Here is a 27,580-nt window from a genome sequence, read left to right on the forward strand (position 1 = left end):
AAGTAGTTGGTGAACCAGGCGAGACAGTCATTTGAGAAACCAAGGCTGTTGAGTCTGCCGATAAGAATGTGGTGATTGACAGAGTCGAAAGCTTTGGCAGAGTCGAAAGCGTTGGCCAGGTCGATGAATACGGCTGCACAGTAATGTCTCTTATCGATGGCGGTTATATCGTTTAGGATCTTGAGCATGGCTGAGGTGCACTCATGACCAGCTCTGAAACCAGATTGCATAGCGGAGAAGGTACGGTGGGATTCAAAATGGTCTGTAATCTGTTTGTTAACTTGGCTTTCGAAGACCTTAGAAAGGCAGGGTAGGATAGATATAGGTCTCTAGCAGTTAGGGTCTAGTGTCTTCCCCTTTGAAGAGGGGGATGACCGCGGCAGCTTTCCAATCTTTGGGAATCTCAGACGATATGAGAGGTTGAACAGGATAGGGTTGCAACAATTGCGGCGGATAATTGTAGGAAGAGAGGGTCAGATTGTCTAGCCCAGCTGATTTGTAGGGATCCAGATTTTGCAGCTCTTTCAGAACATCAGCTATCTGGATTTGGGTGATGGAGAAATGGGGGAGTCTTGGACAAGTTGCTGTGGGGGGTGTAGAGCTGTTGACCGGGTTATGGGTAGCCAGGTGGAAAGTATGGCCAGCTGTAGAAAAATGCTTATTGAAATTCTCGATTATCGTAGGTTTATTGGTGGTGACAGTGTTTCCTAGCCTCAGTGCAGTGGACAGCTGGGAGGTGCTCTTATTCTCCATGGACTTTAGTGTCCCAGAACTTTTGAGTTTGCAAATTTCTGCTTGAAAAAGCTAGCCTTAGCTTTCCTAACTGCCTGTGTATATTTGTTCCTAACTTCCCTTAAAATTGCATATCACGGGGACTATTCGATGCTAATGCAGAACCAAGGGCTATATTTGTTCCTGGTTCTAAATTGGAACCCACCATACGATACTGTACACTAAAACTTTTCCCCGTAAATGTACAGCATTATACTGGCACCATAGTTGCCAGTTTAATACTGTAATTTTGCTTTACAGCAGTGATGCTGTAATATAGTTTACAGCATGATTTATGTGACATATTACAGCATCCCTGCTGTACATTTACAGCAGGGATGCTGTAATATGTTGTACAGTAAGGAAAATCATGCTGTAAACTATTACAGCATCACTGCTGTAAAGCAAAATTACAGTATTAAACTGGCAACTATGGTGCCAGTATAATCCTGTAAATTTACAGGGAAATACCTACGGTAACATACAATTATTACTAAGCAGCATTGCAGGTTGTCTTTAGAAGACAGCTCCCTGAAATGTAATATTTTAAGAAAAACAATGTGTACAAATATATATATTTATTCAAATTCATAATATGAATTTCACATGAATTGCACTTTAACCACAAAGAACAACATTTGAAAAGAGCAACCTTACAACTCCAGATAATAGTGGAGAGAGGGAGACAGAGAGAGATACAGTGATAAGAACATTGACAAATACTAGCCAATAATGTACTTCACCATACACAAACCAAGACATCAGAATAGGTCATTCTTGAAAATACAGGATTATGTAAGAACATTTTTTAATCTAAACAGATCAATGAAAAATAGGAAAACAGTTGAACATGGAGACATTTTGACAAAACTATAACAAGAACTGCTTGCCTGCCTGTCTTTGAGAGAGAAATGAGAGAGAGATCGAGAGAAAAAGGGGCTTAGAGAGAAGGACGGATAGAAAGGAGTGAGCAGGGCTAGACTGGAGCCAGAGAAGCACGTTACTGCAAGCCAAAACAGGCTCTGGGATGGCGCAAGCAGATCATTTTCAATGCCTCAACTGATTTAATATATTCTAATGTTGGGTTGTGTAGGTTCCTGGTTCGAATAAACTCTGAAGGAATCAAAGGCACAGCGAAAGCAGGAGTGAGCCACAAGACCGGAAAGGTCGTTCAGAGGAAGCCATTGCCAATTGACCAACATGTTACACGCTTTCTCGCAGACCTGAACGAGTTTGAGTGGAAAAAGTACACAAACAATAAGGAATATCATTGCAATGTAACTAACAAATGCTAAATGTAAGTGGTGGCTTAATGAATGTTGAATGCTTACCTCTGTATCAGCTCCAAGGTTGCAGAGGCCAACTCCTGGTATTCTATGTTAAAAACATAGAACATGCTGAAGAGCACAGAGAGGGCAGCAGAAAAGTTGGACTCACTGTCCAAAACACAGACCACCCTCCTCTCGATCGACACCATCCATTTTGAGGAACCTAATAGAGTATTTCCTGAAATACACAAAAGTAAGAGTGTTACTGTATACTAACTAGACATCTCTAGATATGTACCACAATACTATATATTTCTGTTCCACCTTAAATCAAATAAATGTATTACCAAGCATGATCAGCCTTGGTGTGTCTGGCAAAGGAATTTGCGCCTCGACATCAACCAAAGTTGCAGTGACCTAAAATCACAAAACATACATATACAAAATATTCAAATCATGTGTAATAGTACAGTATAAACAAAGTTAATATGATTAATGGTAAGTATAAAAACACTATTATTTACATCTGCCAAGAGGAACAGAGACTCGTCCTTCTCTTTGAAGTGGGTCATCAACAAAAGAATGGCAGCAGTGGCTGTTAGATCGCCATTGCCTTTTATGTAACCATCGATTTCATTCAGCAGGCACTGGATCTCTCTCCTCAACTTGGTCTTTCGTTTTTTAATGAAGTTGAAAATTCTCTTACCCTTGTTCAGGGGAGCTTGAGTCAGGTGACTGTCAATCACGAGTATTGAAGTGGTCGCAGAGCCATAACTTGGTGAAAAGAGTAGGCCACTGTTCCTGGAGGTCACTGATGCCTCGAGGAGGACAAGTGTCCTATCCATTGTTACAGATCCTATCCATTCTTCATTTTATTTGAGAAAATACAAAGAAAAATAACTGTTAGGCTATGCGCTGCACTCCATACAAGAGGACAAGCAATTAATTTTCAGAAACATTTGAATATTTTTGTATTTCTATGTATTTTTGTAATTTCCGTCCATTTTATTGCAATGCCTCGTTCCCTCATAGCATAAACCATTTATTTTGAGGGCAAACAAACTAACTAAACTCAGCAAAAAAAAGAAACGTGCTCTGGACTGGGAACTGTCGCCGGAAGCTCCGGACTGGGAACGGTCGCCGGAAGCTCCGGACTGGGAATGCGCACTGGAGGCCTGATGCGTGGGACTGGCACAGGTGGCGTCAGACTAGTAACACGCACCTCAGGGCGAGTGCGGGGAGCAGGAACAGGACACCCCGGACTGGGCAGGCACACTGGAGGTCTGATGCGTGGGGCTGGCACAGGTTGCGCCAGACTGGTAACACGCACCTCAGGGCAAGTGCGAGGAGCAGGCACAGGGCGTACCAGGCTGAATAGACTCACTGGAGGCCGTGTACGTGGGGCAGGCACAGGATATACTGGGCCGTGGAGGCGCACTGGAGATCGAGTGTGGAGTTGGCACAACCCATCCTGGCTAGATGCTCAACCTAGCTCGACAAATGCGGGGCGCGGGCACAGATCGCACCGGCCTGTGAATGCGCACTGGCGACACAGTGCGCATCACCGCATAACACGGTGCTTGCTTCGTCACTCGCTCCCCACGGTAAGCACGGGGAGTTGGCGCAGGTCTCCAACCTGACTCTGCCAATCTCCCCGTGTGCCCCCCCAATTTTTTTTTGGGGGGGGGCTGCCTCTCGCACTTGCCTCGTGGTTGGTATAGTGCCTCGTAATATCGCCGCTCCGCTTTAGCTGCCTCAATCTCCTCTTTCGGACGGCGATACTCCCCAGCCTGAATCCAGGGTCCTTTCCCGTCCAGAATTTCCTCCCAAGTCCATTCCTGTTTCTCCTAGGCACGCTGCTTGGTCCTTTGGTGGTGGGAGATTCTGTCACGACTGTCGTAAGGAGAAGCGGACCAAAGTGCAGCATGTGTGTCGTTCCACATTTTATTTTCACTGTGAAACTTTGCAATACATACACAAATAAACTGAACGAACAAAACAACAAACCGTGACGCAGAGTAGAAACATACACTAACTCAGAAATAATCTCCCACAAACCCAGGTGGAAAAAAAAACCCTACTTAAGTATGATCTCCAATTAGAGACAACGAGGACCAGCTGCCTCTAATTGGAGATCATCCCAAACAAAACCCCAACATAGAAATACAAAACTAGAACCTGACAACATAGAAATAGAAAACATAGAGAGAAAAAACCCTGCCACGCCCTGACCTACTCTACCATAGAAAATAACATATTTCTATGGTCAGGACGTGACAGTAAGTTAGAGTAATTTTTACAGGAGGCTTACAATTACAGTTATTAACAGTATTTTTCAGCATTTTACCCCATATGCAGTGCAATCTACAGCATTAATGGTATTTTTAATGGTACATTTAAGGTATTTTACGGTGGATTCTACAGTGTTTTACTGTTGAAATTACAAGGAAAACCAACATAGTAAAGAACATCAAAGCCGTTTTTATTGAATAGAAGTAACATATATCGAGTACAAAGAAATACTTTCTTGCTGCCTTTCCAAACAGTACACAAGTACAAAAACAGGACACAGGTCTTTTTGAATAACTCCCTCTTCAAACAACACGTTTAGTTTAAAAACATTGAATGCAAAATGGAAGTACAGTATTATTGGAGAAAATATTTTTCACAAAATATAAATATATAAAAAGATGTTGCAAATCTAACATACAAAAAAGCCTATTGATTAATCATGTTCTAAAATGATTGATAAAATAATACATCTCAAACAAGCCTTATACAGTGCCTTCAGTAAGTATTCACACCCCTTGACTTTTTACACATTTTGCCACTGGCCTACACACAGTACCCCATAATGTCAATGTGGTATTATGTTTTTAATTAATTAAAAATCTGAAATCTCTTGACTCATTAAGTATTCAACCCCTTTGCTTGGGCAAGCCAAAATAAGTTCAGGAATAAAAATGTGCTTACAAAAGGGACATTAAATATCCCTTTGAGCATGGTGAAGTTATTAATTACACCTGGATGGTGTATCAATACACCCAGTCACTACAAAGATACAGGCATTCTTCCTAACTCAGTTGCCGCAGAGGAAGGAAAACTGAGGATGGATCAACAACATCGTAGTTACTCCATAATACTTACCTAATTGACAGCGTGAAACGAAGGAAACCTGTACAGAATAAAAATATTCCAAAACATGCATCCTGTTTGCAACAAGGCACTAAAGTAAGACTGCAAAAAATGTAGCAAAGCAATACATTTTTGTCCTGAATACAAATCCAATACAACACATTACTGAGTACCACTCTCTATATTTCCAAGCATAGTGGTGGCTGCATCATCTTATGGGTATGCTTGTCATCGTTAAGGACTGGGGAGTTTTTCAGGATAAAAAAGAAACGGAATGGAGATCAGCACAGGCAAAATCTGGTTCAGTCTGCTCTCCAACTATCAGCAGGACAATAACCTAAAACACAAGACCAAATCTACACTTGTTACTTGACAAGAAAACAACAAATATTCCTGAGTGGCCGAGTTACAGTTTGACATAAATTTACTTGGAAATATATGACAAGACCCTGAAAATGGTTGTCTTGCAATGATCAACAACCAATTTGACAGAGCTTGAAGAATTTTGAAAATAATAATGAGCAAATGTTGCACAATCTAGATGTGGAAAGCTCTTAGAGACTTACCCAGAAATATTTACTGTAATCGCTGCCAAAGGTGCTTCTACAAAGTATTGACTCAGGGGTGTGAATACTTATGTAAATGGGTATATTACATTTTCAATAAATGTGCAAAAATGTCTAAAAACATGTTTTCCCTTTTGTCATTATGGGGTATTATGTGTAGATGGGTAAGATTTTTATTTATTTAATCTGTTTTGAATTCAGGTTGTAACAACAATATGTGGAATAAATCAAGGAGTATGAATACTTTCTGAAGGCACTGTATATATTGTGCTACTACTTCAGATTTTGTTGCAAGTAAGCAGACGATCTGAGCATATAAAACAAACATTTTTGAAGGTGTAGTCATAAAAAGCCATAAAAATAATTGAAAAACATTTTGAATATTCAAAATCAAAAGGATACAGTGCTATTAATAAAGCGTGTAAACATCTTATGTATTTTGATATCTTAGTAAAAAATTACCTTTGAAGTAAAGCAAATGCTGGTTATGACATATAGTGAGTGTTTTACTAAAGTAAGCTCTTTGAACAGACTGCTAAAAGGCACCACGAACGAGTGAGTAGTACTGAGTAGTACTCAGTAAAAAACAAATAACTGGCAGGTCTCCACTGTGAACATATGCTGTAAAATCAGTAAAAAAAAAAGTCCAGTATTTTAAAACTGCACAGCAAACTCTCCAAACAAAAAAGGGCTACAAAAGTAGCCAAAATGAGTAGACAAAATAAGCGTATATTGTACTTCAATCTGAAGTCCAGAGCACTTTAACAATGGTGAAGGATATCTATGCACCATACTGGGATTTATCAACCACTGAAATGTACAGATTTAAAAATATAAATTTAAAATGACATTAGGACAATGAAACTCCCAAAGTTCAATCAAATATTTTTTAAATCTTGTAAACATTTTCATATATACAGTATAAAAATGAAGTATATCATTTCTATAAAACATTCTTGTACAGATAGCCAAGATGGGTTTTCAGATGCCCTGGATGATGAGGTAACTCTCACTTACATTTGGTGAAAGCGAAAACTAACTTCCAGTTAAAGAATATGGATACTTTAGAACAGTAGCACATGACAAATGTCAAAATGTCCAATATTGAGATGTCGTTACGTCTTTGTATTGATTTTACAGTACATTTTTGAATATATTTTGGCATGGCTGAGAACGGAGCCTTCTTCATTCTGTCTCTCAGCTCGATTGGACATTTTTGTATTGAATTGTTTCAAGTATTACGTCACATTGGCATTTGGGAGAAGAACATGTACATTTCCCAATGTTGACATCATGAAAATGAAACAAAAATGTCTACTCATTGATAAAGAGATCTATATAAATTCTTATATAAAACTTTCTCTAGTTTTAGAAAATCAGTGTGGCATAAAAATATGTCTGACTTTGTGAACACAACAAATCCACTCAAAGACAACATGAGGGGAAGTAATTTGTTAAAAAGTAAGAGCAGTGTACAAAACCTTAAAACCCTAAAATAACACTTTGGCTTTTGCCTACCAGGGGATAACAAGATTGTCAATCAGAAGTGCCAATGCCAAGTTAGACAATCAGTGGTACTTTCCATGTCACTCTCAGACCAGCCTTTTGTTAAAAGGAAGGCTATAAAAGTAAGACCCTCAAATGGTCCCCTTATGGCAGTGCTAGTTTCGCTCAGTGAAAGCATGTCTGGCTCCTTAGATTTTTTTGTGTAGGGTATTTTTAGAGTGATGGAAGAAAACACCATGGCTGAACGGAGAGGGGTGAGAGCGTAGTCACCATGTGTACCCGCACGATCTTGTGTCCTACTCCTCAGCCTCATGATTGGAGGAGGCCAAAGGGTGCAGATCTACACCTGCATTGCTTGCTGTTTGGGGTTTTAGGCTGGGTTTCTGTACAGCATTTTGTGACATCAGCTTTATAAATACATTTGATTTGATTTGCAGATCCTCCTCATGGGTTAGCAGTAGAGGGAGGTGTGGAACTACAGAGAGGTTAGTTAGGGAGGGCACTATTCACATGCAAAGTAGTCCTTCAGAGGGGCAAACAGGTGTCTGATGACAGGCACGCTCCAGGACCTGCCCAGAAGCTTCTGCCTGGCACCGCGGCCCATGTTGGACACATCTGTGTAGTGGACCGGGAAGCCAAAGATCCTGGAGGGAACAGAGGAGTAGAACAGTTTCTAAACGTGTGAGCGGCACAGTCAGAATAGAATTGTGGGTCTGGGTCTCACCCAATGATGTTTATAAAAACTGGATAGCTAATGCTATGTATTAGCCAATGAGAGGCTTTGAAGCTACCGGTTGGCCATATTGGCACACCCATTTAGGAGCAGTCCTCCATAGGAATACATGGAATTCTACAGTATTTGAATTAAACGTTCTAAGGACACAATGATGTGTATTTAAGTTTTTTGTTTGTTGTAGAGAGGACATTAATATTAGTATTCTCTACAAAAATACATTAAGGAAAATGTTTTAATATTTTTTTTTTAATGTTTAGCTCACATAATATAATTTAAAAGCATACATGAAGGTGTTTGTAATAGAATAAATGTGTCTAAAACGAATGTAGACATTAATTAACGCATTTCTATAGCTTCCAAAATCTTTTTTATAATTGAGGAGGAGTACCAAGATGGCTGCGAGGTGACTTCAATACAGCTCTTCCTGTTAGTCATCCAGGGTTTATACACATCATTGGTCTCACCTCTCCAGCTCGGTGCACCACAGGATGTCCTCTTTGCCATTCATCATGACAGGGAAGTGCTGGTCTTTTCCCTGCTTGATGGAGTTGGCGCGTGTGGTGATGGTGCGCACCTTTCCAAACTACAGGACAGAGAAAATACACACCCATATTAACACGATACAGATGTGATCAAAATATTGGCCCTCTTGCTCGATTCACTATTTCTTCTAAAATAAGTGGAAATTACCAAGGCAGCAGCTACTCTTCCTGGGGTCCAGCAAAATTAAAGGCAGTTATACAATTTTACATTAAGTGTGTGCCCTCAGGCCACTACTCTACTACCACATATCTACAATACAAAATCCATGTGTACAAGTGTGTATAGTGCGTATGTTATCAAGTGTGTGTATGCATGCGTCTGTGCCTGTGTTTGTGTCTCTTCCAGAGGTGTGGACTTGAGTCACATGACTTGGACTCGAGTCAGACTCGAGTCACAAATATGATGACTTGCAACTCGACTTTAACACCAATGACTCGTGACTTAACTTGGACTTACCCTGATGAAGACAGCTTCGCTGTCGAAACGTTGGTTATTAAATTTTTGCATCTGAGCTCTTAGAGTGTGCGGCTTTCCTTTATTTTCTAGTGTTCTACTCCGCTAGCCAGCACCTCGCCTTTAAAGGTGTGCGTTTCTTTTTTCTAGATTAACTTGGACTTGAGCCTTTTGACTCGAACTGACTTGATACCCTCCCCAAGCCCAAATATAAAAATGTATGCTATTACAAAATTGTGCAGCGCATCAACTCTTCATTTAACAGATTACAGTTTGAATCAGACAGCAGCCAATCAGATTGTGCCAGCTGAGAAAAAGTTGCGCGTGGCTGTGCAGAGGAACGTCAGTGGGTGAATTCAGATGTAACCCTTAGATTGATGATACCCAAAATTATTATTTTCAGATATAAAGACTACGCTGTATCAACAAAAACGGATTGCAACTTGCAAAACATCCGGGAACAAAATTACAGCCGGAGGTGCAACAACTTCCAACTTTGTTCGACATTTGAAGCTGCACAAAGAACGGTAAGTCGTGGCTAATATAGCCGACTGCTATATAATTTATAAATTTGCTAGTGTAGCATGTAGGTTAACGTAACGTTAAATCAATGAGCCTCCACACAGTCAGTCAGTGCGGGAACGTGATCATTGCACCCAAGATTGAGCTACAACTGGTTAGGCAGCTGGTAGCCTAAATCCTGCCTGATTTTACTGCTGTTCCTAAAACCATTGACATACGTTAGCCTACTGTAACCACACACAGAAAGGGTGTGTGTGTGTGTTAAGGTTGGGCGATTATGTACAAGCCTACATCGCACGATTGCGCCCCATGGGGCGGTGGGGGTCTTTCTCATGGTCTTTCTCATGGCTACCCATGTATTTCCATGGAAATATAAAGTTTATTTGGAAATAAATAAATATATATTTTTAAAAGCATTCATGATTTGCGTAAATGTAATATACTAACTATTACTCTTGTTAAAAATATGAAATGTTATTATATTTGGTGAAGAGCACATTATGACTTGTTTAGGACTCGAAACTCAAAGTTTAGGACTTGAGACTTGCCTGTCTTGACTTGGGACTTGAGTGCTAAGACTTGAGACTTACTTGTGACAGTCCCCGCTGTTCCATAAGGTGTATTTTTATCAGTTTTCTTAAATCAAATTTTACTGCTTGCATGAGTTTCTTGATGTGGAATAGAGTTCCATGTAGTCATGGCTCGATGTAGTACTGTGCACCTCCCATAGTCTGTTCTGGACCTTGGGACTATGACATTTGACCTTCACATTTTAGTCACTTCGCAGACACTCTTATCCTAAGCAATTTACAGTGCATTCGTATTAAGATAGCTAGGTGAGACAACCACATCCCAGTCGTAGTAAGTACATTTTTCCTCAATAAAGAAGTTTTCAGCAAAGTCAGTGCTAGTTGGAACAGACAAGGTCTATTTAAAAAAAAAGTGATTAAGATGTCTTATTTAAGATATTCTTGACCGGAACTGTATATATTGAAGGAGACACAGAAGGACTGAGTGTGGTTTTATTCATATCTGTACTGTACTGTAATTGGCAATACAATATATGTACAAAAGTATGTGGAAACCCCTTCAAATGAGTGGATTAGGCAATTCCAGCCACAGCCGTTGCTGACAGGTGTATACAAATTAAGAAACACAGCCATGCAATCTCCATAGACACACGTTGGCAGTAGAATGGCCTTACTGAAGAGGTCAGAGACTTTCAACGGAGCACCGTCATAGGATGCCACTTTTCCAACTAGTCAGTTCGTCAAATTTCTGCCCTACTAGAGCTGCTCCGGTCAACTGTAAGTGCTGTTGTTGTGAAGTGGAACCATCTAAGAGCAACAATGGCTCAGCCGCGAAGTCACACAAGTTCACAGAACAGAACCGGAAAGTGCTGAAGTGCGTAGCGTGTAAAAATCATCAGTCCTTGGTTGGAAAAATCACTACCGAGTCCCAAACTGCCTCTGGAAGCAACTTCAGCACCAGAACTGTTAGTCGGGAGTTTCGTGAAAAGGGTTTCTATGGCCGAGCAGCTGCACACAAGCCTAAGATCACCAGGCGCAATGCCAAGCATCGGCTGGAGTGGTGTAAACCTCGCTGCCATTGGACTCATCACGCTTCCCCATCTGGCAGTCCCACGGACAAATCTGGGTTTGGTGAATACCAGGAAAACGTACCTTCCTCAATGCATAGAGCTGTCATGACGTTGCCCTCTTTGGACACAGCGAGCACCATCCCCCTACCTCTGCAACATCCCCCTTTCTCTCTCCTACACTCAGGCTGCTGTGGTCAGAGAGGTCGTAAATTCCCGGAGAAGAATCTTCCTCATGGCCAGACAGTATAGAGAGAGAGTGAGTTTCATAGAGATAACAAAGGATTTTCTTCCACCTCACAGAACTGGAGAACCGGACGACATTCATGTTCTGGAGCAGGTATAAAAGATCGGTGAAGAATCCAGCTACGAACTGGTCCTTTTCGTACAATTTTGTGAAACTCATGAGAGACAATACAGCCACATTACCATAACCATGTCTATACAAGAGTCTCAGTTATGAGGCTTACATCTAATGGTTGTATAAAATTAATGAGTAAAGATTAAACTATTTGTGAAATAATGTAATGTGATTTTAGACTGTTTAATGAAGCAAACTCCAATTCCCTTTGGAGTTTAACTAAATAAGAGGACCGCCCCCTGAGCACAGGCAGGACCCGGCGTCATGGGACAGCCCTTTTCTGTGTTCCGAATAAAACCCCCACCTGGGTTTTCCCACTTCAGACCAGCTTACCTCGATAACGAAAGGGCTAAGGTTTGAGACGAGACCAGTACCTCTATCACAGAGGGAAATAAGGGTTTGAGTAGATTGCTTAATCTTTTAACCATCCCACATGGTTAAACTCTTGGACTATCGATACCGACAGAATAAGAACAAGTCTTTGATATTAATTACTAGTCTGCAGCTGGAATTCGGTATCATTGAACGCGAAGACAGACAACCGCCGAAACATCTGTTCTATAACAACATCCCTGAATTTTACTCTGAACTATCAATTCTAACCACGGCAGAGAGAGAGGGCGGACAAACTATAACAGAAACGAACTTTCCAACAGCGATCCCGACGACACACTGAGCGTAAATATATATATTGATTGCAATTATTCCCGAATGATTGAGCGTTCATGTGCAAAGGATTGGCATTTCAATTGTTATAACTATCAACTTTGTAGTGTCTCTTATCTTTCGCGCCCTTCTCAGTCCCTCTGTCTAACAAGCCGCCATGCCGGTTTAGCCCACTATGGCACATTCCCCTATCATTTCTTTGTAACCATATCTACTTTGTTTGTTTGTGCATTTGTGATTAATTACTTTGTTAGTAAATAAATGATTTAAGACAATTGATATATGGATGACTCATATTGAAGACTGCGTTCATGCAGATAACCAACAATTTACGACGTTTGGAATGAGACTAACGTGAGGTAAAGAATAATTAATTAATCAGAAGACTAAGTGATCAGATATTAAAATATCAGAAAGTTATATTAGGAAAATTATAACTTTGTAATCTGAATATTTTCCTTGGTGCCCTGACTTCCTAGTTAATTAAAGTTACATGATTAAGTAGTTTAATCAGGTAATAATAATTACAGAGAATCTTTGATAAAGACTAATCTTCAGTTTAATGATGCCAAAGACATGACAGTGCCAACTGTAAAGTTTGGTGGTGGAGGAATAATCGTCTAGGGATGTTTTTCATGGTTTGGGCTAGGCCCCTTAGTTCCAATGAAGAGAAATCTTAACTTGTTATGGATAGGGGGCAGTATTTTCACGGCCGGATAAAAAACGTACCCGATTTAATCTGATTATTACTTCCGCCCAGAAACTAGAATATGCATATAATTATTAGCTTTGGATAGAAAACACTCCAAAGTTTCTAAAACTGTTTGAATGGTGTCTGTGAGTATAACAGAACTCATTTGGCAGGTCAAAACCTGAGAAGATTCCAAACAGGAAGCGCCCTCTCTGACCATTTCTTGGCCTTCTTGATCATCTCTATCCAAAAAGGCTCTCAGAAGGCGCCAGAACGTTGAATGATGACTTTGCAGGCCATGGCTGAAAAACAGTAGCGCATTTGGTAAGTGGTCGATCTGAGAACAATGAGACTGGTGCGCGCGTGCACGAGACGACTCCATGTTTACATTTTCAGTCTTTGAACGAAAACAACGACTCCCGGTCGGAATATTATCGCCTTTTTACGAGAAAAATCGCATAAAAATTGATTTTAAACAGCGTTTGACATGCTTCCAAGTACGGTAATGGAATATTTAGAAATGTTTTGTCACGAAACGCGCCGGGCGCGTCACCCTTCGTTACCCTTCGGATAGTGTCTTGAACGCACAACAAAACGCCGCTATTTGGATATAACTATGGATTATTTGGAACCAAACCAACATTTGTTATTGAAGTAGAAGTCCTGGGAGTGCACTCTGACGAAGAACAGCAAAGGTAATCCAATTTTTCTTATAGTAAATCTGAGTTTGGTGAGTACCAAACTTGGTGGGTGTCAAAATAGCTAGCCCGTGATGGCCGGGCTATCTACTCAGAATATTGCAAAATGTGCTTTCACCGAAAAGCTATTTTAAAATCGGACACCGCGATTGCATAAAGGAGTTCTGTATCTATAATTCTTAAAATAATTGTTATGTTTTTTGTGAACGTTTATCGTGAGTAATTTAGTAAATTCACCGGAAGTGTTCGGTGGGAATGCTAGTTCTGAATGTCACATGCTAATGTAAAAAGCTGGTTTTTGATATAAATATGAACTTGATTGAACAAAACATGCATGTATTGTATAACATAATGTCCTAGGAGTGTCATCTGATGAAGATCATCAAAGGTTAGTGCTGCATTTAGCTGTGGTTTTGTTTTTTGTGACATTATATGCTAGCTTGAAAAATGGGTGTCTGATTATTTCTGGCTGGGTACTCTGCTGACATAATCTAATGTTTTGCTTTCGCTGTAAAGCCTTTTTGAAATCGGACAGTGTGGTTAGATAAAGGAGAGTCTTGTCTTTAAAATGGTGTAAAATAGTCATATTTTTTTAAAATGGAAGTTTTCGGATTTTCGAGGAGTTTGTATTTCGCGCCACGCCTATCATTGGATATTGGAGCAGGTGTTCCGCTAGTGGCCAGTCCGCTAGCGGAACGTCTAGATGTAAGAGGTTAACGCTACAACATACAATGACATTGTAGACGATTCTGTGCTTCCAACTTTGTGGCAACAGTTTGAAGATGGCCCTTTCCTGTTTCAGCATGACAATGCCCCAGTGCAAAAGCGAGGTCCATAGAGGAATGGTTTGTTGAGATCGGTGTGGAAGAACTTGACTGGCCTGCACAGAACCGTGACCTCAATCAACCCCATCAAACACCTTTGGGATGAATTGGAATGCCGACTGTGAGCCAGGCCTAATCGCCCAACATCAGTGCACGACCTCACCAATGCTCGTGGCTGAATGGAAGCAAGTCCTTGCAGAAATGTTCCAACATCTAGTGGAAAGCTTTTCCAGAAAAGTGGATGCTGTTGGTGCAGCAAAGGGGGGACCAACTGCATATTATTGCCCATGATTTTGGAATGAGATGTTTGACGAGCAGGTGTCCACATACTTTTGGTCATGTAGTGTATGTTTTCTGTGGGATATTGTGAAATATACACTCAGTGGCCAGTTTATTGGCTACACCACCCCATTCACGAAAATGGTTCATGTGGCCGTGGCTTGCTATATAAAGCAGGCAGACAGGCATCGAGACATTCAGTTACTGTTCGATTGAACGTTAGAATGGGCAAAACGAGTGACCTAAGCAACTTTGAGCGTGGTATGATCGTCTGTGCCAGGTGCACCGGATCCAGTATCTCAGAAACGGCCGGCCTCCTGGGCTTTTCATGTACGACAGTGTCTAGGGTTTACCGAGAATGGTGCTACAAACATTAAACATCCAGTCAGTGGGTGAAAACCGCTAATTGATGAAAGGTCGAAGGAGAATGGCAAGAATCGTGCAAGCTAACTGGCGGGCCACAAACAGGCAAATAACGAACACACTGGGTTCCACTCCTATCAGCTAAAAAACCAGAAGAAGCGGCTCCAGTGGCCACGCGATCACCAACACTGGACAATTGAGGAGTGGAAAAACGCTGCCTGGTCTGACGAATCCCGGTTCCTGTTGCGTCATGCTGATGGCAGAGTCAGGATTTGACGTAAGCATGATTCCATGGCCCCATCCTGCCTGGTGTCAACGGTAGTGGTGGTGTAATGGTGTGGGGAATGTTTTACTGGCACACGTTGGGTCCCTTAATACCAATTAAGCAACATGTCCATGCCCCGAAGAATTCAGGCTGTTCTGGAGGCCAAGGGGGGTACTAGATGGGGTACCTTATAAACTGGCCACTGAGTGTATATTGTAATATACTGAAATAAAACCCCTTGTTGATTTTTGTCCAGTTCCACTGAGTGAAGAAAAGTTAGATAGTGTTACCTTAGCCACACGGCCATGTTCCAGACAGTCCTGTAGCTCTAGCTTGTCCATCCCAGATGCACACCGAGGCCTGGCACATGAACAATGGGAATGTGATATGGAATACTCCAAGAGATATCCATAAATGGCCATTTATTTTACGGTACTGTTTCCACTAGATTTCAATTGGTAACAATGTGTACTTTCTGGCATTTACTTTATTTCAACACAATTGACAACTACCAAAGTAAAATTAATTCTCAGGATATAACTGTGTAATTACCAACCATGCAATTAGGTCATTTTTGTATTGTCAATTAAAACAGGAATATGAAAGATTGCGTTATTATAGGAAAACAAGTAGACTGTGGGCAACACACACCTGTTCATCCCTGGTAGGTTGCCCCAGAAGTACCTAGCCCTGTGAGCCGCAGACACCTCAATGGCATCGATCATCACTGGATTGCACTGTCGGACACACACACACACACACAGGTAGGCGTTTCATTTAACATACCACAGCTATCATGGGTTACACATTTTCGCTCTTCACAACGCCTTTGTGTTATGTTGTGAGTCCACAACGACATATAAAAGACTACGACAACTTTTAAAACGCTCTAATGAAGTAATACCAAAGACCTCTGAGATTGTCACTTGTATTGATATTGTGGATATAACAAACCTCGAGGAAACGGGAGATGTCCCTCTTGTCGTTGACGCCCATGGCGACCACGTTCTCGAACATCCAGAAGAATGGGCGGTCCTCGCCCTCCTTGGGCTTGGCCTCACTCAGCAGGCGGTAGAACTCAAAGAACAACCTCCCTGTGCCCTCTGGACAGACAGACAGACGGAGGATGAGGAGAACACGTTAGGAGATTTTTACTACAGTCCAATGTTGACTGAATAATAACATTCATCAATTGCAAATATCTCTTTGATTGTTGTAGCTTTAATGTATATGAAAAACAAGTTATAAGTTTATACTGTGCATATAAGAGGGAATGTATAGAAATGACATTTTATAAGAACTACTTCCCTGCCATTTCAGCCTGTAACACTTGGCATGGATTTTGTGTAATTGGAGAAGTGAAGCATGCTTCGTAACACATTTATTGAAGTTTGATTATGATTAATTGATCATTTTTTATTACGTTTCTTACCGTACAGTCCCTTCCTGGCGGGGTTGACAATAGATAGGTCGTTACAGGGGCTTCCTCCTATCACCAGGTCAAATGGGCCCCACTCTTCTATCTGTATGAGACAACAGCACCACCTACTGTCAGACTGAGTGTAACACAAGTCAATGCCCCAACATTTGTACCGATCTGTAGTCACCGCCTTTTCTCATTGCCAATCCCCTCTACTCTAACCCTACATAGCGTCACCCCCCCCCCCCCTGCACACCCTTGTTAACAAGCAAACAAAACAAAAACAACGTTTTCCATTGCTTTGTTGATTTCATAAAAGCTTTTGACTCAATTTGGCATGAGGGTCTGCTATACAAATTGATGAAAAGCGGTGTTGGAGGAAAAACATGCAACATTATAAAATCCATGTAGACAAACAACAAGTGCGCAGTTAAAATTGACAAAAAACTAGAGGTCGATCGATTAATCGGAATGGCCAATTAACTAGGGCCGATTTCAAGTTTTCATAACAATCGGTAATCTGCATTTTTGGACACCGATTGTGGCCGAATTTTATAATTATATACATATTTTTTTACATTTTATTTAACTATGCAAGTCAGTTAAGAACACATTCTTATTTTCAATGTCGGCCTAGGAACCGTGGGTTAACTGCCTTGTTCAGGGGCAGAACGACAGATTTTTACTCGGGGATTCGATCTTGCAACCTTCCAGTTACTAGTCCAACGCTCTAACCACCTGCCTTACATTGCACTCCATGAGGAGCCTGCGTGGCTTCAAGCCTATGACTTCAAGCCTATCAACTCCCGAGATTAGGCTGGTGTAACCGATGTGAAATGGCTAGCTAGTTAGCGGGGTGTGCGCTAATAGCGTTTCAAACGGTGACGTCACTCTGAGACCTTGAAGTAGTTGTTCCTTTGGAGAATAAAATCGATGACCTACGCGCAAGATTAAACTACCAACAGGACATTCAAAACTGTAATATCTTATGCTTCACAGAGTCATGGCTGAACGACGACACTATCAACATACAGCTGGCTGGTTATACGCTGCACCGGCAGGATAGAACAGCAGCGTCTGGTAAGACAAGGGGCGGCGGACTATGTATTTTTGTAAATAACAGCTTGTGCACGATATCTAAGGAAGTCTCGAGCTATTGTATCTCATGATAGGCTGTACACCACTATCTACTTAAAGAGTTTTCATCTGTATTTTTCATAGCTGTTTACATACCACCACAGTCACAGGCTGGCACTAAGACTGCAATGAATGAGCTATATTCTGCCATAAGCAAACAAGAAAACGCTCACCCAGAGGCGACGCTCCTAGTAGCCGGGAACTTTAATGCAGGGAAACTTAAATCAGTTTTTCCAAATTTCTATCAGCTGGTTAAATGTGCAACCAGAGAAAAAGAAAAACTCTGGACCACCTTTACTCCACACACAGAGACGCATACAAAGCTCTCCCTCCCCATCCATTTGGCAAATCTGACCATAATTCTATCCTCCTGATTCCTGCTTACAAGCAAAAATTAAAGGAGGAAGCACCAGTGACTAGAACAATAAAAAAGTGGTCAGATGAAGCAGATGCCCCCCCCCCCATCAAACAGGTAAAGAGTCAATACAGGACTAAGATCGAAGCATACTACACCGGATCTGATGCTTGTCGAATGTGGCAGGGCTTGCAAACCATTACAGACTACAAAGGGAAGCACAGCCGAGAGCTGCCCAGTGACACGGGCCTACCAGACGAGCTAAACTACTTCTATGCTCGCTTCGAGGCAAATAACACTGAAAATGCATGAGAGCACCAGATGATCCGGAAGACAGCGTGATCACGCTCTCCACAGCAGATGTAAGGTCAACATTCACAAGGCTGCAGGGCCAGATGGATTACCAGGACGTGTACTGCGAGCATGCGCTGACCAACTGGCAAGTGTCTTCACTGACATTTTTAACCTCTCCCTGTCCGAGTCTGTAATACCAACATGTTTTAAGCAGAACCACCATAGTGCCTGTGTCCAAGAACACTAAGGTAACCTGCCTAAATGACTACCGACCCGTAGCAATCACATCTGTAGCCATGAAATGCTTTGAAAGGCTGGTCATCATCAACACCATTATCCCAGAAACCCTAGACCCACTCCAATTTGCATACTGCCCCAGCAGACCCACAGATGATGCAATCTCTATTGCACTCCACACTGCCCTTTCCCACCTGGACAAAAGGAACACCTACATGAGAATGCTGTTCATTGACTACAGCTCAGCGTTCAACACCATAGTGCCCACAAAGCTCATCACTAAGCTAAGAATCCTGGAACTAAACACCTCCCTCTGCAACTGGATCCTGGACTTCCTGACGGGCCACCCCAGGTGGTAAGGGTAGGTAACAACACATCCGCCACGCTGATCCTCAACACAGGGGCCCCTCAGGGGTGCTTGCTCTGTCCCTTCCTGTACTCCCTGTTCACTCATGACTGCATGGCCAGGCACAACTCCAACACCATCATTAAGTTTGCCGACGACAACAGGGGTAGGCCTGATCACCGACAACAACAAGACAGCCTATAGGGAGGAGGTCAGAGACCTGACCATGTGGTGCCAGGACAACAACCTCTCCCTCAACATGGTCAAGACAAAGGAGATGATTGTGGACTACAGGAAAAGGAGGGCCGAGCACACCCCCATTCTCATTTACGGGGCTGCAGTGGGGCAGGTTGAGAGCTTCAAGTTCCTTGGTGTCCACATCACCAACAAACTAACATGGTCCAAGCACACCAAGACAGTCGTGAAGAGGAAAAACCTATTCCCCCTCAGGAGACTGAAAAGATTTGGCATGGATCCTCAAAAGGTTCTACAGCTGCACCTAAAAATTGTCAAAGACTCCAGCCACCCTAGTCATAGACTGTTCTCTCTGCTACGGCACGGCAAGAGGTACCAGTGTGCCAAGTCTAGGTCCAAGAGGCTTCTAAACAGCTTCTACCCCCAAGCCATAAGACTCCTGAACACCTAATCAAATGGCTAGGGGCTCGTAAGTAACCATTTCACTGTAAGGTGTAAGGTGCTGTTGTATTCGGCACACGTGACTAATATAATTTGACATTTGAAATGTCTCGATTCCTTTGAAACTTTTGTGAGTGTCTTTTTTACAGTTAATTTAATTCCACTTGCTTTGGCAATGTAAACATTTTCCCCATGTCAATAAAGCCTATGAGTGAGTGAGTGAGTGAGTGAGTGAGTGAGTGAGTGAGTGAGTGAGTGAGTGAGTGAGTGAGTGAGTGAGAGAGAAGTGCTTCTGAGACTCTTACGCAACTTCGAGGGGGTTGGCCATTGACTCCCTACTGCCTAAGGGTTATGTGTAAGGGGTTGTAGGTTCCCAAAACAGCCAGGCCGACCCACTTCGGGCCCAGACCCTCTTTGAGGAGTGCTCTGAGTCGCTGACAGAGGGATGAATGAGTTCTGGGATGATGTCAAGGACTCGCGTGCGACCCGGCAGCGCGCCCCTCTCTGCCGCTGTGGCAGAACTATGTATTTAGGTTTAACTTGAGAGTAGAGGGGGAAGTTGTGTTTTGTTATGAACAGGGATGAAAGCTGGGTGGATCAAGGTTTGTGTGTGGTTAATGTTGTGTGTGTGTGTGTTGTGTTGAAGCACTCAAAAGAGCCCTCAAGAGCCCATGTGTCTGTATATGTTTCATTGTGGATCCACATAAAGTAGGGCAGGGGAGCATTCACTGTAACTATAACAGCTGAGGCTCATTAAGCTACAATAAGGTACTACTGTCCTGTCTGGACAGGCAATAGCCCACAGAAAAAGCAGTAAACGGGTGTGTCATGTATGTGCAAATGTTTGCATTTCGAAAGACACTGAGTCACAAGACTACTCCATGAGACACAAAGGCACTATCCCTTGGTTCTTGGCAATTTATTCCCATATGATAAATAATATTAATAATGTATACCAGTTCAGTTGATAATCCTCATATGTTGAATAAGGAGAAGGACTAGAAAGAAATGTTTCATGAAGCACCTGCTTTACACAACAACAAAATCAGTCATTGTGGAAGGGATTGGATTTCTGCTAGAGAGACAAACTTAGTACTCTACTATCTCCTCCCATTCCTCCCTCTATTTGACTTGACTCAGATGAAGTTCTCTGCCCATCCATTTGTCAATAATGCGGAGAGAAAGAGAGACAGGGAAAGAGATGTGTTCTGCTTACATTCTTTCTGGTGATGTTGCGCACGTCGTGAACGTACTGGATTCTTCCTTCATGTCGGACGACCCCCACCGATATGGAATCCTCACACACCTCTGATGCAATATAATGGTCCACTTTGAATCCGAGGTCTCGTAGCACTAAGTAGCCTAGACACATGCACCCACACACATGGAAATATACGGTACCAGTTAAAGTTCAGACACACCTACTCATTCAAGGGTTTTTCTACATTGTAGAATAATAGTGAAGACATCAAAACTATGAAATAACACATATGGAATCATGTAGTAACAAAAACATGTTTGACAAATGTAAATATATTTTATATTTGAGATTCTTCAAAGTAGCCACTCTTTTCCTTGATGAAAGCTTTGCACACTCTTGGCATTGCACACAACTTGAGAGCACCCGGCCCGACACAAGGAGTCGCTAGAGCGCAACGGGACAAGGAAATCCCTGCCGGCCAAACCCTCCCTTAACCTGGACGACGCTGGGCCAATTGTGCGCCGCCTCACTGGTCTCCCGGTCACGGCCGGCTGTGACACAGCCTGGGATCGAACCCGGGTCTGTAGTGACGCCTCAAGCATTGTGATGCAGTGCCTTAGACCGCTGCACCACTTGGGAGGCCCTCTGAATATTACACTTGACACCTACGCGCGCACACTTACCAGTGGCGATGCCATCAAACAATGACAGCACGCGGATGGGGTGCCTCTGTTCTGCAGGGACAGCCCGGTAGATCTTTGGGCTTTCCTGAGAAACATATAGACCAAATCACAATGTTTATATAAACAACCACAGCTATGTAGCAATGTTGCTATGAACGAGACCCTGAGGTTTTCCAGACCCTGTGACCTGAGCAAGGAGAATGCCAGGCCCTAGATACTGTATGAGCTAAGTTGATTTGTCCTGAGTGTTGTGACAAGGGCCAATGTGAGGAGTTAACTAAAGTATCTTGATGGGACTCACAAACTCCTGGCCGTTGTCATTGATAAAGAACTCCTGCAGCTTCATGCTCCAATCGTGGCGTTGTTTGAGCACACCGTAGGGCTGCAGGGGCTGGCACATGTAGCAGCGCCACGGGTCCAGGTTACGGGCACTGTTCGACGCCCCCGCGCCCACCAGAATGTCCAGACATTCTACACAGAAACACCTGCATGGGGAGGAAGGAGACAGACGGAGACATGTGAAATAAGGTCGAGGGGGAAGGAGGGGAGAGAGGGAGATGGATGAATAAGGGAGGGGATAGGGGGGAGAGACAGATGGAAAGCAACGATAGGAGGCAGGAGGAACTAGTGGTAAAAAAGGTGACACTTGAGAGAAAAAAAAATACTTCTAATCAACAGGTGAAAGAGAAAGTAGACTGAAAATACAGAAGTTAAAAATGAACTAAGATACAGTAGACTACAGTTAAGACACAGTAGAGATAAAGTCTGTGTTCCCTATATAGTGCACTACTTAGTAGTTGACAATAAAGGGAAAAGGGTGTCATTTGGAACGCACTCTCACACACAGTAGAATACAGAGTTACAGTTGAAGAAGTGAGTGTTGAGTCCCACCTGCAGCAGTTGGCGTTCCCACACAGTAGCACCTCGCGCCCCCCGCAGCACACGGTACAGTACGATTGGTAGCCATCGTCATCATACATGTAGGAGATCTCAAGATACACGTCCTGACACACACAAAGATAAACAACACTAATTAACAATATCTAGATGCCAGTGTTCTACATATTGACAAACAGAACAACATTTTAAAAAAATGCACATTTCTTGGCACCAGCATGAACTAGGTGCATGTCTGGTGAGCCAGGAGATCCAACAAGAATGTGAACGCAAACAGGACCGGCCCTCACATTAGGCAGGATTAAGCGGCCTCCTAGGGCAGCAGATTGATGAGGGCAGCATTTTCCGAGCTAAACTGACCAAGACGTGTGGTAGAAAAATGACATATTTACCTGATCTATTTGATATTAATGGTTAACAATTAATATTTAACTAATAGTAAGACATTTCTGGCCTACTAGTGTCTGTGTTTTTATGGTCTCCACTCTAGTTACCTGCAGCTAATTTGGGTGTATGGTCACCAGAGATGGCTTGACCTGACAAATTAATTAAACACTACATTACATAGACAAGAATGTGTTTTACTAGAGATGGATTGTTCTACTCCCAAGCGCTCATCGTCTCAAAATCATCCTGGCAACTGGGAAACTAAGCCAGGGGTTAAGACAACAACCCCGTGCAGATGACGACAGGATGAACCCAGAGTGGTTTATAATGTCCTAATCTGCATGGGAGTGTAAGGACTGACGCTGGAGTCGAGAAGCAGGTACGAGGAGTCAACATTTAATTAGGGACAGACATGGAACAGGACAGAAACAGCTTCAGAACTGGGTAATACACAGACGTAAGACAATTAATGCAGCAGCGGGGAACAGAGCTGGGGAACTGACAAATATAGGGGAGGTAATAAACAGGTGATTGAGTCCAGGTGAGTCCAATAAATCGCTGATGCACGTGATGAGGGAAGGCAGGTGTGCGTAATGATGGTGGCAGGAGTGCGTAATGCAGGGCAGCCTGGCGACCTGGAGCGCCAGGGGGGAAGAGCAGGAGCAGGCCTGACAGGGAGGGGTGCAACCAACCACGACTGAGCATTCTTAGTGTCAGCTATATAAAGAACTCTTCATTTGTGTAAAGGTTAGGCTACTCGGCCCAACAGTCAAGACTGTGGGGTTGACTCGTCTCATTACTGCAATAATTAATCGATAGTAAATAAAGATAATTGTTTAAAGAAATGACAGTCTTTCTCAGTATGAATTTCCACCTCCAACCTCACATAATTCTGCCCAAAAACAATGAAAAAATAAATACAAGCAAGTGTCTGGAATTTTATCAGAGGGATGCAACACCATTCTTCCACGAGAAATTCCATAATTTGGTGTTTTGTTGATGGAGGTGGAAAAAGCTGTCTCAGGTTCCGCTCCAGAATCTCACATAACTGTTCAATTGGGTTGAGATCTGATGACTGACACACACACACACACACACACACACACACACACACACACACACACACACACACACACACACACACACACACACACACACACACACACACACACACACACACACACACGGAATGCACTGTTTGGAGTTATTTTATTTTTGGGCTAGATATTGCAATTATCTCTGATTAACTGTGATTATCAGTTGCGATTTTCAAACACTTGGTTGAAAACTTGGTAATTCCGTCAGACATGGTTAAGTCACGGTAGAAAACACTTCTAAAATGAGATCATATGAATCTCTTCCTCAAACTGTGCTAAGTGAACGCAAAACCAACATTATTTTATTGACCTTTTTAAATACTACCATACCACTGAAGATGGCACCAAACCTTCTTTGGCACCAAATCGACGTTCTCGTTAGCACTAGCAACACTCATGTTTCCGATACTTACTCTGCACTCAGGTGAAGCCCTTTCTTCCCAGCGTTTAACTGTAGGGGGTAGGAACTCAATACACAGTACAGTGCAGTTTTCCTCATCAATTTACACACAATACCCCATAATGACAAAGTGAAAACAGGTTTTTAGACAGAAATACCTTATTTACATAAGTATTCAGACCTTTTGCTATGCGACTCGAAATTAAGCTCAGGTGCATCCTGTTTCCATTAGTCATCCTTGAGATGTCTCTACAACTTGATTGGAGTCCACCTGTGGTAAATTCAATTGATTGAACATGATTTGGAAAGACAACACCTGTCTATATAAGGTCCCACAGTTGACAGTGCATGTCAGAGCAAAAACCAAGCCATGAGGTCGAAGGACTTTTCCGTAGAGCTCCGAGACAGGATTGTGTTGAGGCACAGGTCTGCAGCATTGAAGGTCCCCAATAACACAATGGCCTTCAAACATTGGCAGTCAAATGGCCTTACTGAAGAGCTCAGTGACTTTCAATGTGGCTCCGTCATAGGATGACACCTTTCCAACAAGTCAGTTCGTCAAATTTCTGCCCTGCAAGAGTTACCCTGGTCAACTGTAAGTGCTGTTATTGTGATTATTTCCATTGCAAAAATGTCTAACAACTTGTTTTTTCTTTGTCATTGTGGGGTATTGTGTGTAGATTGATGAGGGAAAAAAACGATTTAATCCATTTTAGAATAAGGCTGTAACGTAACAAAATGCAAAAAGTCAAGGGGTGTGAATACTTTCCAAATGCACTGTATAAAGGACAAATTGGTAATACCAAAACTGTAAATTGGTGTATGTCATTCTCCTTATTTAAATTATTACTAAAGCCACAAACAATCTCTTTTATGTTTTGTCTAGGCTACACAATGATTTTCAAATTGGTAGGGCTGTGTTTCTCTCATCCATAAAAATACACATATCAGTTATATTAGCCTACCTTTTAAAAACAAATATTATAGCCGTATCAAGTGTTGTTATTTCATCTTGATCATCCGAGTAAGCAAGCACATTTGCGTCATTCTTTCTTCTATTAGGCTACTTTCCGACAGTATCAGACTTTAAAAATAAAAGTGATAGGATTTACTGGGGGGGAGGGTCTGATCCAACTCTAAGTGTCAGGAAAAAAAATGCCCCACTCTTCCCAACATTAAAAATATTTTCACATGACCCTCCCCTTGTACTGTAAAATAAATTGAATACCCTCCCCCCGGGATGGCACAATAAAGTTGGGGACTTATTTCCACTATGGTCCCTATTTTGTTTTACATAAACACACATACAATTACATAGAAACAGACATTACAAAGAGACGAAAAATGCTCAACCTTCAGATGAGCATGAGGGGGGAGTTTAAGTACCATTTTTACAAGCTTGTTTGGCTGGTAGCTTATTCTTTAAAATGTTTGGGGTTGCTGGTGAACCATGATGTGCAGGCATAAACAAAGTGACACAGGACTAGCGCACTTGCCAGAGTCTTTATAGTGTCTATATTTCCAACCAATTGACGATAGATTTATGTGAATTTTCAAAAATCTTCCTAAAAACAATATGCCATTTCAGAGTTTCTCTTTGGAATATTTGGCGCCAGACAACTTGACAGGGAAGACTTAAATTCACCTGACATTTGAGAAATATTATAGACATCCATATGCATTCAGATCAGACCAAGCGCCATCAAAAAATGAGGGATGTTGGCCAAATGAGCCATATTTACGTGTCCTTAAAAACAGCTATAACAAATTACAAAAACACTATTCCTTGTGTTTCGATGTGTAGGATATGTAAAACTTTATAGCCACATTTTTGGAATGCAATACATTTAAATTAACAGGTGTGCCAAGATAACCGATGTGAAATGGCTAGTAGTTAGCGGTGGTGCGCACTAATAGCGTTTCAATCAGTGACGTCACTTGCTCTGAGACTTGAAGTAGGGTTTCCCCTTGCGTTGCAAGGGCCGTGGCTTTTGTGGCGCGATGGGTAACGATGCTTCGTGGGTGACTGTTGTTGATGTGTGCAAGGGTCCCTGGTTCGAGCCCAGGTTGGGGCGAAGAAAGGGACGGAACCTACACTGTTACACCTTGTTAAAAGTTAATTTGTGGAATTTCTTTCCTTCTTAATGCGTTGAGTAAAATCAGATGTGTTGTGACAAGGTAGGGTTGGTAGACAGAAGATAGCCCCATTAGGTAAAAGACCAAGTCCATATTATGGCAAGAACTGCTCAAATAAACAAAGAGAAACAACAGTCCATCATCACTTTAAGACATGAAGGTCAGTCAATCCAGAAAAACAACCCTCCCCCCAAAGCAAAAAAAAAAGTTTGACAACCCTCCCCTATAATGGACCACCCCTCCAACCCCAGTAAATGTAGACCTGTCCCTTAGTAACTAAAGTATAGCCTGCCTTAGCTTAATCAGAAAAAGAACGATGGCTGACTTGGTGGGAAAGAAAAGCATGTCTTTGCCTGTATGGCAGTTCTTCGGTTTCAGGCCGAATTATAAAGTTGAGCCAGCAGACCTGACCGAATTCTTCCAGACTATGCTAACAGATTATCAGGGCAAGGGATGGCAGACTACAAACCTCCGTTAACATTTACAAGTCCATCATCCTGCTGAGTTCGCTTCTCTGGGCAGAAAAGGTAAACATGCTGGTGTTTCTTGCCAAAAACATTTAGGTAGGCCTAAGACATGGTAAAAAACAACTAGACCTAATGGTTCCTCATTGCACTTTTTTATCTAATTTTAAATGGAGAACATATTCAAATCCAGATGCATCTTATTCGAAAGACATAGCCTATAGGATAGGCTAAAATATTCTGTCAAACCTTGAAAGGCTTATTTGTACAAAATTAAGCTATTTTCATACTTAATTTGTTAAGTAATTAATCTATTAATTTTGTAACTTGTAGGCATACATTTAGGATTTGTACAGTTCAATAGGCGGGAGATAAATCCCAATTGCCTGTTGCACAATTCAAGGACATCAATAAACACTTTGACAATATTATAAATATTAGTTTGTAAGTTTAACTTGTCAAAGTAACGTTTAGCCTACTGCAACTTTTATTGATAGTAGCCTATGTGTAGGCCTAAAGCCTGTTATTGGCTGTTTGGTTTGCAAGGAAGGATTTTCAGGATTGTTTAAACTTAGCCTGGTCTCATACACTAGATGTAACATAGTAAAATCGGGGGCACTCAAATTAGTATGATATGTAATCACAC

General features: G+C 42.0%; 1 protein-coding gene across 3 annotated transcripts in view; it reads right to left on the minus strand.

Moving 5' to 3' along the window:
- Positions 1-4,500: 4,500 nt before the first annotated feature.
- The window catches only part of LOC106566802 (DNA (cytosine-5)-methyltransferase 3B-like), a 73,112-nt gene continuing 50,032 nt past the window's right edge, over positions 4,501-27,580 (minus strand). For all 3 annotated transcript variants that reach the window (XM_014135216.3, XM_014135214.3, XM_014135215.3), the window contains exons 13-22: positions 22,445-22,557; positions 21,855-22,038; positions 21,554-21,638; positions 20,886-21,031; positions 16,677-16,767; positions 16,199-16,347; positions 15,896-15,981; positions 15,535-15,604; positions 8,447-8,565; positions 4,501-7,890 (exon numbers count right to left, since the gene is read on the minus strand). In XM_014135216.3, coding sequence (XP_013990691.1) covers positions 7,749-7,890; positions 8,447-8,565; positions 15,535-15,604; positions 15,896-15,981; positions 16,199-16,347; positions 16,677-16,767; positions 20,886-21,031; positions 21,554-21,638; positions 21,855-22,038; positions 22,445-22,557 — 1,185 coding nt within the window. In that variant the 3' untranslated portion in view covers positions 4,501-7,748. The remainder of the gene's footprint in view (positions 7,891-8,446; positions 8,566-15,534; positions 15,605-15,895; positions 15,982-16,198; positions 16,348-16,676; positions 16,768-20,885; positions 21,032-21,553; positions 21,639-21,854; positions 22,039-22,444; positions 22,558-27,580) is intronic.

The sequence above is a fragment of the Salmo salar genome, chromosome 13 (assembly GCF_965601325.2).
Source record: "Salmo salar chromosome 13, fSalSal1, whole genome shotgun sequence".
Lineage (NCBI taxonomy): Eukaryota > Metazoa > Chordata > Actinopteri > Salmoniformes > Salmonidae > Salmo > Salmo salar.